This window comes from Erinaceus europaeus, chromosome 3, assembly GCF_950295315.1.
Source record: "Erinaceus europaeus chromosome 3, mEriEur2.1, whole genome shotgun sequence".
Lineage (NCBI taxonomy): Eukaryota > Metazoa > Chordata > Mammalia > Eulipotyphla > Erinaceidae > Erinaceus > Erinaceus europaeus.
The window spans coordinates 70,798,677-70,811,408 of record NC_080164.1 but is presented as its reverse complement, the minus strand read 5'-3'; the positions used below and the strand labels follow the sequence as shown (position 1 = coordinate 70,811,408).

The 12,732-nt window shown below is 39.2% G+C and overlaps 1 protein-coding gene across 2 annotated transcripts in view; it reads right to left on the bottom strand.

Moving 5' to 3' along the window:
- REV1 (REV1 DNA directed polymerase) overlaps positions 1-12,732 on the bottom strand; it is a 93,361-nt gene that overhangs the window by 13,409 nt on the left and 67,220 nt on the right. For both annotated transcript variants that reach the window (XM_060187458.1, XM_060187459.1), the window contains exons 10-11: positions 8,137-8,265; positions 4,583-4,737 (exon numbers count right to left, since the gene is read on the bottom strand). In XM_060187458.1, the coding sequence (XP_060043441.1) occupies positions 4,583-4,737; positions 8,137-8,265 (284 nt within the window). The remainder of the gene's footprint in view (positions 1-4,582; positions 4,738-8,136; positions 8,266-12,732) is intronic.

The window sequence follows — 12,732 nt, the reverse complement described above, 5'->3', positions numbered from 1 at the left end:
TGGAACTCAAACACAGATATTGATAGTGCGATATTCATCTAATGTGTGGAAGTCAATATGGACAACTAAATCAGAAGACAAAGGAATAGAAATGGAAACAAACACAATAAAGTGTCTGAAAACAGGGAGGCCTAGAAATGGTGCATCTGGTTGAGTACATTACATACATTACAGTACCCAAGGACATGAGTCCAAGCCCCTCGCCCCACCTGAAGGGGAAAAGCTTTGCAGTGGTGAAAAGTACTGCAGTTTTATATTCTCCTCTTGCCCTATCTTCCCCTTCCCTCTTGATTTATGTCTCTGTCCAATAAATAAGTAAATATACTAAAATATTTTTTAAGGCCCTCTGGGAACTAGGGCAAATTTATGAAAAAACAATGTAGTTTCCTAGGGTAAATAGGTATTCATAAAGGGGGAAAAAACACCAAGGGCTTTGGGATCTTGATGCAAACGTGTCAACAACCATACTGTAAACTCAACAAAATGGGGGTGGGTGGGCTCACTGGTTACTATGGGGAAGAACTGTCAGCAGAAGTAACGTAAAAGACTTCTTTGAGCATCAACTGATGAGAGAGATGGAGAAGGCTGAAACTAGATCAAAGAATGTTACTCAAATGTAGTTTTAATAGGATTCATTTGGTGAACAAAAAAAAAGTTATGAGAGCTATAGAGGACTCAAAGGTGACATCAAGATTTTCCCCTGAAAAACTAGATATTTAGTGGGGGTAGATAGCATAATGGTTATGCACAGACTTTCATCCCTGAGGCTCCAAAGTTCAATCACCCACACCACCATAAACCAGAGCTGAGCAGTGCTCCAGTAAAAATAAAAAATAAAAAGGGGTCAGGTGGTAGTACAACGGATTAAGCGCACATGGCACTATGAGCAAGGACCAGCATAAGCATCCCAGTTTGAGCCCCGGCTCCTCACCTATAGGGGGGTTGCTTCACAAGTCGTAAAGCAGGTCTGCAGGTGTCTTTCTCTCCCCGTCTTCCCCATCTCTCTCAATTTCCCTATTTCCTATCCAACAACGACAGCAATGACAACAATAATGATGATGATAACAAGGGCAACAAAATAGGAAAAATGGCCTTCAGGAGCAGTGGATTTGTGGTGTAGTCACTGAGGCCCAGCAATAATCATGGAGGCAGAAAATAAATAAATAAAAATTAAAAAAGTGAAAGAAAAAAACAAAAACCCAAACTAGGCATGTATAACAGTAACTACTCTGATAGAGACCGCTGGCGGAAGAACACATTTTGGCTAACATAGGAAATCACAGCATTTCAAGGTTGAGATGAATAGGACCCAGCAGAAAAATAAAACAACTTTGGAAAGTTATACCAAAAAACTTGTGAGTTTTGGAGAATGGTGCTGAATACCAGAAATAACATGTAGGGTGACAGGTGGTGGCACACCTGATTAAGCACTCATGTTACAATGTGCAAGGACCCAGGTTCAAGGCCCTGGTACCCACCTGCAGGGGAAAAGCTTCATGAGTGGTGAAGCAGGGCTGCAGATATCTCTCTATCTCTATAGCCTCCTCTCAATTTCTCTATCAAATAAATAGAAATAATGTATTTTTGCTTCAATGTGGGCTTGAACTTAATGTCTCTCATGAGTCAGCTGTCACTTTCAATCATCTTATCAAACATATACCAAGCCAACACTTCTACCCTGAATTATAGAGATAGTAACACCTTACTGGCAATGTAGCCAGTCTTATGCTGTTTTTTTCTGACAAATGCCCAAACAATAAGGTTATATTGGAAGTTCCCTCCCCCCACTCCTGATACTGTTTCCTAACTAAAACCTAACATTCCCCTACATGTTTCTGCATGGTGTTGCAAGGCCCACTTTCTTAGGAACATGTAATAAGTTACATAAATAATGAAAATCTGGAAAGTTGCCACTTTAGTGATGTCCACAAATTAAAATCTTGTTAATTTTTTTTTTTCCCTCTTCCCTCCACCCCAGAGCACTGCTCAGCTCTGGTTTATGGTGGAGCAGGGGATTGAACGTGGCATTTTGGAGCCTCAGGACTTAAAAATGTCTTTGAATAGCTATTATAACTACCCTACCCTACCCCAAAAATTAAAATCTTTTTTATATTTATTTCCTTTTGTTGCCCCCTTGTTGTTTTATTATTATAGTTATTATTGATGTCATTGTTGAATAGGACAGAGAGAAATGAAGAGAGGAAGGGAAGACGGGGAAAGAAAGATAGACACTTGCAGACCTGTTTCACTGCTTGTGAACAGCTCCCCAGCAGGTGGGGAGCTGGGGGCTCAAACCGGGATCCTTACGCCGGTCCTTGCGCTTTGTGCCACCTACACTTAACCCGCTGTGCTACTGCCAGACTCACAGAAATTAAAATCTTAAATGGTCAGGGGAATCCGGTAGAGTAAAGGAGCCTGAGGTTCCTTTCTGGTCTGATTCCTGCCATTACATATGCCAGCTAGTACTCTCATGAGAAATTTTAATTTATAAAGTAAATATTAAAATGCTTTTTAAATTATCAAAAGTTAAAAATATAGCACATGAGATTTGCGGATCTCCATTTTGGAAAAAGCGAGGAAGTCTCTTTTAGCTATATTCCAAGGGGCCCATGGCTTTAACTCATTTTTGCCTGGGCCCAACAATATGCAGGTGGGCTACAGATATTGTCTGGGGAGATGGTGTCAGAGTTGGAAATAAGACTAGAAAGCTGAATCAAGGAAGAGAGTAGCTCCCGAATCTGGGAAGAGAATATAAACACCACTAACTGTTTTCAGCCACTAAGCTGCAGGTGCCAACCTGACTTCCCTGGGTAGATGATCTCACCAATGTGTCCTGAAACCCCCACCTCTGCAGAGCTCTGCCCCACCGGGAAAGATAGAAACAGGCTGGGGGGATACATCGACCTGCCAACGCCCATGTCCAGTGGGAAAGTAATTACAGAAGCCAGACCTTCCACCTTCTGCACCCCATAATGACCCTGGGTCCATACTCCCAGAGGGATAAAGAATAGGGAAGCTTCCAATGGAGGGGATGTGATATGGAACTCTGGTGGTAGGATATTTGTGGAATTGTACCCTTCTTATCATACTGTCTTGTCGATCATTATTAAAATCAATTTAAAAAAAATACCCGGGGGGGGGGGGGGGGTCGGTCCACAGTGCAGTGGGCTAAGCGGACATGGCGCAAAGCACAAGGACCGGTTAGGATCTGGTTCGACCCCCCCCCCCCAGCTCCCCAGCTGCAGGGGGGTTGCTTCACAGGCAGTGAAGCAGGTCTGCAGGCATCTCTCTATCTCTCTTCCTCTCTATCTCCCCCTTTCTCTCAATTTCTCTCCGTCTCTATCCAATAACAAATTTTTAAAAGTTAAAAAAAAATGTTTAAAAAAAAAAATACCCCGAGTAAAAACAAGAGGAAATTTCAGAGAGAGAAAAAAAAATTTTTTAATGAGGAGAGAAGGGGAGAACTGGCTGAGTATTCCTAAAGGCATACTAAATGTAACTGTTACAAGAGTTATATTAAAAATACAAATTATATACAAATTACAAAAAATTATATACAAATTATATAATTATATCAAAGTATATACAACTTATATATTATATTTATTATATTATATACAAATTATATACTTATAAAATTATAATTATATAAATTATATACAAATTATAAAAATACAAATTATATACAAGTTATATTAAAAATACAAATATAGAGATGGAGCACTACACTTCAATGTAGGAGGCCCTGGGCTAAAACTATAGCACCAAATATGATGAAGTGATACTCTGATGTTCTCTTGTAAAGAAATCTTTTTTTTTTTTTTTGAGATTGTATTTACTTAATTATTATTATTTTTCTAACCAGAGCACTACTCAGTTCTGGTTTATGGTTGTGGGGGGAGGGGAAGAATTATACCTGGGACTTTAGAAGCTCAGGTATGAGACTCTCTCTGCATAACCATTATGCTATCTACCTCTGCCCTAGAGTGATTTATTCATTAATGAGAAAGGTAAGAGGAGAGAAAGAACCAGACATCACTCTGGTACATGTGCTGCTGGGGATTGAATTTGGGAACTCATGTTTGATAGTCCAATGCTTTATTTGCTGAGCCACCGCCCCAGAACACTAAATAAATCTTAAATTAAAAAATATATATATTAACAACTCAATTATAGCCCCCCTCCCCATACATGGCTTTTAAATATTACTTCTTCACTTATGAAAAAATTTATATATTATTCCAGCATTTTAAAAGTATTTTTTCACAATTACATGAGCAGTGCTGTAACTTTCACTGACAGAAGTCTATGTTATGTGGTCTGGTAGGTGGTGCAGTGGTTAAAGCACTAGACTCTCAAGCATGAGGTCTCAAGTTCAATACCCGGCAGCACATGTACCAGAGTGATGTCTGGTTCTTCCTCTCCTATCTTTCTCATAAATAAATAAATTTTTTTTTAAAAAAAAAAGACACTTAAAAAAAGTCTATGTTAAAGTTTAAAACTCATTTCTAAAAACTGAAGTATGCACTCATCACAAAGCAATGTTTTTTTTCTGTAAAATGAGTTAATATTGAATACTAACCAATTCCAATAGAAGCAGCACATTTAGTCTGATCTTTGATTTCTATACGGACAGCACTTGCAAATTCATCAGGAGTTAGTCTGGTCTCTGCAAGGATATCTGTGATGTCAACCAGTGCTTCATCACAACTGACAGCTTCAATATTATGTGTATAGCTACCAACACAAAACAAAAGCAATTAATTACAATCACAGCTTGCCACCTAGTAGACCAAAGTGTTGTAAAACTGCTTTCCTTCGGTATCTGTCATCAACATTAAAACAAACAAACAAGAAGGCTTAGCAATATTAAAATGGCTGTCAGGCAGTGGCATATCCGGTTGAGTGTATTCTTTACCATTCACTAGGACCCAGGTTCAAGTCCCAGTTGTCCACCCACAGGAAGGAACTTTCACAAGGGATGAAGCAAAAGGTGTGTCTCTCCCTCCCACTCCAATTTCTCTCTGTCCCATCTAATAAAAAAGGAGGAGGGGACTAAAAGAAAGAAAATGGCTATGTGGGCACTGAGCTCCTGCAAAAGCCCTGGTGCCAATTAAAAAATAGTTTAACCATTTTAATTAGGCTGGTAAAGTGGATTATATCCATACTTAACTGCTAAGTTAATGTTCTTTTTTCCATATTAGCCACCCAAAATACAGTAATTATCATTTCAGTTTTCCTATACTGAGAAAACCTTTGCAAGTTTGTCACCTGCACTTAACCCACTGCGCTACCACCCAAACCCCAACTGGTACTATCTTAAGTGGAAGCTTCCACAGAGTTCCAACATTTAAGCAAATACATGAACCACAAATGGGAGACAATGAGGAAGAACTCAAGATAAAAACTGTGATAGTCCACTTGGTAACTTACACTAGACAGCTAGTTCTCACTTGCTTCTCACCTATACTTTAAGTTACAAGCCAAATTAATACTTGGGCTCATTTCAATAAGGATTGTTTTGTTGAGGCTTAAATAAAGAGTGAAATCCATAAGAGCAGAAGGGTATACTTAATATGATGAATTCTGCTGCAGTGTTGCTCTTAGGTATAGCGTATATGAAGCTGAGACAGGACTTACAAAGGGTGGGAGGTAAAACATACCAAATAGTGTCCCCCAAAGAACAGACATACAACACTAAAAGTATCTCACAGGTTACATAAACTCTGCCAGTCCTAGTATCTTAGCTTTGCCTTAATTTCTCTGGATCTGAGGTTCAGGCTGGTACTTCTGAAACTTAAGAGTTTTCATACCCAGAACACAGAAGACCACTGCTCAGCTCAGCTAACTGGATGCTACTATGGACCTCAGTCTGGAACAGGATTTAAAAGCAACATTTTCCTTTTGCTAACATCAACACTGCTGTATTTGTAGCCTTAAAGGCAGTTGTGATTATAAGGGGCTTATCACTCAACACTAAATCTTACATGCTGATGATAAACTCCTACAAGGGCAAGATTTGATCTTATTCCTTTGTACAGATAGATAGTTGTCTATACTTAATACTCAATAAGTATTCAAAATGAAATATATGACAATTGAGGAAGAGGTTTATACAGAAGTAAGTAATTAAGCAAGAAGTTTGTCTCAGAACATTAGTACAAGCTGTCAGAGAACTGTGCTGGCACGTTCAATAATATATTGTGGCTGCTTTCACTTTACAGTCTAGTTGAGATAAATACTTTATCTGGCCTTTTGTAGGAAAAATAATCTTGCTTTAAAGTATACATGATTTGCTACAGGCCTATTTGAATTTTTAACTTTTGAATATTAAATTTGCCTACACAGTAAGTACTTTTATTAAAAGTCAATCTCCTTTGCTCAATAACTAACTACATTTGAATCTATTACGAAAGCCTAACTTTTTTGTTAAACATTTTTTATCTTTATTTATTGAATAGAGACAGCCAGAAATTGAGAGGGAAGGGGGAGATAGGGAGAGAGACAGAGACACCTGTAGTCCTGCTTCACCACTTGAGGAGCTTTCCCCCTGCAGGTGGGGCCTGGAGGCTTGAACACATGTCCTTGAGCATTGTAATGTGTGCAGTTAACCAGGTGTGCCATCAACTGGCCCCTAAAACCTAACTTTTAAAAACTATGGGGGGGGGGGGGGCGCTGTGCAGTGGCACACCCAGTAGAGCACACACTGCCATGAAGACCAGTTTGAGACCTGATCCCCACCCAGTGGAAACTTCAGGAGCAGTGAAGCAATGCTTCAGGTGTCTCCCTCTCTCCTCTTTTCTATTTCTGTCTTCATGGGGGAGTGGGGGTGGAGGGGCCTAGGGCATACACATGAAAAAACACAAAAATAATAAAATAAAAGCTAACTTTTGGCACAGCCAATGATTTAATATAAATTTTAGAGTCGCTACTTGTTAATCTACCAGGTCAAATTTAATTAAACTCAAATGTGATCAAAGAGGGGTCCAAGGAGTGGCTCAGTGGGTAGAGCATATGTCTACCATGTGTGAGACCCTGTGCTTGATTCTGGCAGACCACGAAAGCACCAGACACAAAGATTATGGAGCTCCATGAATGGTACTTTTGTGTCTTAGCCTCTCTAAAATAAACAAAGAAACAAACAAATAAATAAATCCTTGGCAGGGAAAGTAGCTGGGGAAATATGATATAGGTCCAACATCCTGGGCTTGTTGTGAGGCAATGTCTAAAATATATAATGAAAGGTTAATCAAGCTAAAAACAAAAAACAAACAAAAAAAACTACTCTTTCATATACTTAATCCCATGGGAAGAATATTAGAACATTAACTAAAAGGTATGTAGGCTGAGAATTCTATTTTATATCTCATCATAAAAAGAACCCAAAGCACTTTAGCAGTGCAAAAATGCCCTTTAAGAGTGAGCTACTCAGCGGGGAAGCAATTACAGAAGCCAGACCTTCTACCTTCTGCAACCCTCAATGACCCTGGGTCCATGCTCCCAGAGGGATAGAGAATGGGAAAGCTATCAGGGGAGGGGGTGGGTTATGGAGATTGGGTGGTGGGAATTGTGTGGAGTTGTACCCCTCCTACCTTATGGTTTTGTTAATTAATTCTTTCTTAAATAAAAAAAAAAAAAAGAGTGAGCTACATCAATTACCGCAGCTGCTCAAAGAAAAGAGACAAGGTTGGGAGTCGGGCGGTAATGCAACAGGTTAAGCACAGGTGGCGCAAAGCGCAAGGACCAGCGTAAGGATCCCAGTTGGAGCTGCTGGCTCCCCACCTGCAAGGGATTCACTTCACAAGCGGTGAAGCAAGTCTGCAGGTATCTTTCTCTCCCCATCTTCCCCTCGTCTCTCCATTTCTCTCTGTCCTATCCAACAATGATAGCAATAATGACAATAATAACAACAATAAACAACAAGTGCAACAAAAGTGAATAATAAAATAAGTATTATTTAAAAAGTTAAAATGTTTAAAAAAAAGAGACAAGGCTGTCATGGAGAAATGTGGGGGAAGGGATTTCTGAGATACAAGTCCAGCAAATATGATCCTGACGGTGTTAAAGAACACTGACCTGCCTTTAATATTATAGTACAATAACAGACATGAGAGTAACTGATGTCAAACAATATACCTTGCCAGTGTTTCATACATCATCTGCGCAACTTCCTTATACGCATGAAAATCATATGCAACAGCCTGAAGATTAGGGCAAAGCTGTTTAGCGTGCCCAAAAAACATTCCATTCTTAATGCCAACTTGTCTAGAAAAAATAGAATACAAAGGATGTTACAGTAGGAATTTTAAAATGTAAAGTCAAATCATCAAACAAGTCGTAGTCCTTCCCCATGCCGTTAATATGCAATTTTCATTTAGACCCACTCTTGTGAGGGGTCGAGAAGAGGTATTTTTAAAAATTATAGGTTTTACCCCCCAGAGGAAAATTACAGTTAACTGATTAGTGTAAATGACATAGGTAGATGTGCCAAAATGTTATTAAAAGGTGACGTTTGGCTCTTGTCTGTATCTGAAGATTTTGCCTAAAACTCACACCTCTGGCCCCTTTGCAGAGATGCCAGCATGCCATATGCTGGTGATATCACAACCACCACAGAGCAGGAACGTGCTGTCAAAAAGAGGTTTTCTTCCCCTAACACATGGCACGGTTTGGCCAGGGTTCATCCCCCAAAGACAAATAATATAAACAAAAGAACTACACAAAACAGTTCTATGTGACAAACAGACAAAATGTACTCATCCTATTACCACCCAATTCCCAATTGACCAATTCCATGCTCCTGAAGTGGCTCCACAGTGGTTGAGATGCCAACAGCATTGTATATGGTAGGACATCACTCTGGGCAGGAGCCAGGGTTCCAGAACTTTGAGGGACCTAATTGAAAATGGTAAATTTTAAATCTACTGTGTGTCTTAATGCCCCACATTACCTTTTATATTTGGAGCATTCAGCAAAAAACTATAATTATGGAATTAGTAGTTAATTAGTAAAATTCCATTTTATCACACTGTAATCAATTAAGGAAAAAAAAAGCATAAGTAACAATCAGCATTGTTTCCCCAAGTTACACTCTTATGAGGATAAAGCAAATGGCTACTATATAAAAGAAAACATATTTAAACATTCAGTAACTACTTACTAAGTGCTTTCTTAGAATGGGCCATGTTTTAAGAAACAGAGCCTTCAACTGATTAGAGGCAGCTGACACTCTCCCCACACAAACCATAAATGAGAGCTAAGAAGGAAAAGAATCCTTCAAATTAGTTAGGAGTCAAATGCAAAATTATTTGCATTCTTTAATTACAAAAAATGTATCTAACTAGATACATTTTGTCCTTGATGGATGAGAAATAATAGGAAGGAAGAAATGACTATAAAATAAAGTGATAACTGACAATCTGCATGGTAAAGAAAAGGATTATTTCATTCATACAACAGAAAGTTATGCCTCAGGCATTTTCCTAGGCAGCTGAGAAAAGACACAAATACAACAGACATCATATTCTCCATGAAGACCCTGCTCACCTAGCAGAGAATGGATTGATTAGTCTATAGACTTTTTTTCAGTAAGAGGAGAAAATTTGAGTAATAGTTTAGACGTCTAATTTAAGCCATTTTCCACAAGTCAGATAGATCAGCATATGAAAGTTAAGTATACCAAAAGTTGTAATAATCTACTTTAAAAGGTATCATATTGTTCAAAGCACAAGGACGCATGCAAGGATCCCTGTTCGAGGCCCTGGCTCCCCATCTCCATGGGGATCGCTTCACAAACAGTGAAGCAGGTCTGCAGTTGTCTCTCTCCCTCTCTATCTTTCCCTCCTCTCTCAATTTCTCTCTGTCCTATCCTATAAAAAAAGTGCCTCCATGAGTAGTGGATTTGTACTATAGGAACCAGGCCCCAGCAATAACCCTGGAGGAAAAAAAAGTATCATATTCTTAGATTTATATTAATTTCATTTTGTAACTTGTCACTTATGCAGAAAATTTCAGGAATTAACTAAGTTAGAAAAATATAAAAATATTAATAATACAAGAGGAGAAGTAGATAGCATAATGGTTATACAAAGAGACTCTTATGCCTGAGGCTCCAAAGTCCCAGGTTCAATCCCCTACATCACCATAAGCTAGAGCTGAGCAGTGCTCTGGTAAATAAATAAATAAATGAGTCAGGCGGTAGCATTACGGGTTAAGCACACGTGGCACGAAGTGCAAGGACCAATGTAAGGATCCCAGTTCTAGTGCCCGGTTCTCCCTGTCTCTACATTTCTCTCTGTCCTATTCAACAACGACGACATCAATAATAACAACATGAATAACCACAACAACAATAAAAACAAGGTCAGCAAAAAAGGAAAAATAAATTAATTTTAAAAATTTACAAAATAAATAAATGAAAAGAAAGAAGGAAGGAAGGAAAGAAAGAAAGAGAAAAATATAATACAATGGGCACTGGGTGAAGAGCACATAGTACAAAGCACAAGGATCCCGATTTGAACACCTTCCCCACCCCACAAGCTGCAGGTGATTATCTCACAAATGGTTAAGCAGGTCTGCAGGTGTCTTTCTCTCCCCTTTCCCATCATTCCTCCCATCTCTCTCAATTTCTCTCTGTCCTATCCAACAAAAAAAAAAACCCTGAAAAATATGGCCTCCAGAATCAGTGGATTCGTAGTGCCAGCACTGAGCCCCAGCGATAACTTTGGAGGCAGGAAAAAAATAATACAACTACTTAAATACACATGCATAGACACAGCCCAGTGAGAAATGTCTTAGAACCCACAATAAGGAGTTACAAACAAAAACTGAGATGCTTGGGTTGGGGAGACAGCATTAATGGCTATGCAAAAAGACTTATCTGAGACACCAAAGGCTACAGGTTCAAATCCCCAATACTACCATATGCCAGAACCAACCAATGTTGGTTTTTTTGGTTTGTTATTTTACAGGGGGAGTAGCACTTAAGAGATTTCTCATAGAAAAGAAAAATAAATAAAGAAGTTGGTAGTTAAAAAATTTGATTAGGGGAGTCGGGCGGTAGCTCAGCGGGTTAAGTGGGTGGCACAAGAAATTTGATTAATTGAAAAATAGCATTACAAAACAGTCCCAAGTGACTATATTCCTATTGACCAAAATAGCATGCAGTACTTCATAATACAATAGCAATTCCCAAGTTTAAAATGCATACTCCTCCTTGTAATGTACTATGCTCAAAATAATAGTATTTAGTGTCTCCCCCACTCCATTTAGCCAAAAGCACACACTTCACAAACCCGGCAAGGAACTGATATTTAAAAAAACACAAACAACATGTGGTCCAGGAGGTGGTGCAGTGGCTAAGGCACTAGACTGTCAAGCATGAGGTCCTGAGTTCGATACCTGGCAGCACATATACCAGAGTGATGGCTGGTTCTTTCTCTCCTCTTATCTTTCTCATGAATAAATAAATAAATTAAAACACACACACACAAGCAACAACAAAAATGTAACCTAGTAAGAAAAGTATTATAAATGAATTTTAATAAATTATTAACTTTGGTGATAGGTATCTGAGTTGTACATATACGTGTGGAACTAAACCCCAGTAACATTATTGCTGAATAAATAAAAAGAACACTAGTAACATATTTACTTCTGAAAAAAATCTGAACACAGTTCCCTAAATACGATATACAAGTGGTCCACAGATAAGGAAGAAAAAGAGAGCTCCATATTTCTTATTAGAGAAATGCAAATTAAAGCCACAATAAGATACCAATTCACATCTCCAAATTGGCAAGTATGTAGGGGGGATAAAAAGGAACTCTGATACACTGCTGGTATGAATGCAGTGGTGCAGTCCCTATGGAAAAATAGTATGTAGAGTCCGTAAAAAATAAAAATGAGGGGGTTGGGCGGTAGCGCAGCGGGTTAAGCACACGTGGTGCAAAGTGCAAGGATCAGCCTAAGGATCCTAAGGTTCAAGCCCCCGGCTCCCTAACTGCAGGAGAGTCGCTTCACAAGCGGTGAAGCAGGTCTGCAGGTGTCTGCCTTTCTCTCCTCCTCTGTCTTCCCCTCCTCTCTCCATTTTTCTCTGTCCTATCCAGCAACGAACAACATCAACAATAACAATAATAACCACAACAAGGCTACAACAACAAGGGCAACAAAAGAGGGGAAAAATGGCCTCCAAGAGCAGTAGATTCATGGTGCAAGCACTGAGCCCCAGCAATAACCCTGGAGACAAAATAAATAACAAATAAAAACAAAAATAGGAATCGGGCAGTAGCGCAGCGGTTAAGCACACGGCTGCCACGAAGCAGAAAGACCAGAGGATGGATCCCAGTTCGAGACCCAACTCCCCACCTGCAGGAGTGTCGATTCACAGGCGGTGAAGCAGTTCTGCAGGTGTCTATCTTTCTCTCCCCCTCTCTCTCCATTTCTCTCTGTCCTTATCCAACAATGACATCAATAAAACTACAACAGTAAAACAAGGGCAACAAAAGGGAAAATAAATATTTAAAAAATAAATGAATAATGAAAATGGAAATACCCTACAACACAACAATACCAATTATAGGCATACACTCAAAGGATATAAAAACATTAACTTCAAAGCTCTATGCGGCTAGGTTTTGCCACATTTGGTAGAGCACACATGCTGCAATGTTTAAGGGCCCATGCTCAAGCCTGATTCCTACCTTCATGGGGAAAACTTCATGAGTGGTGAAG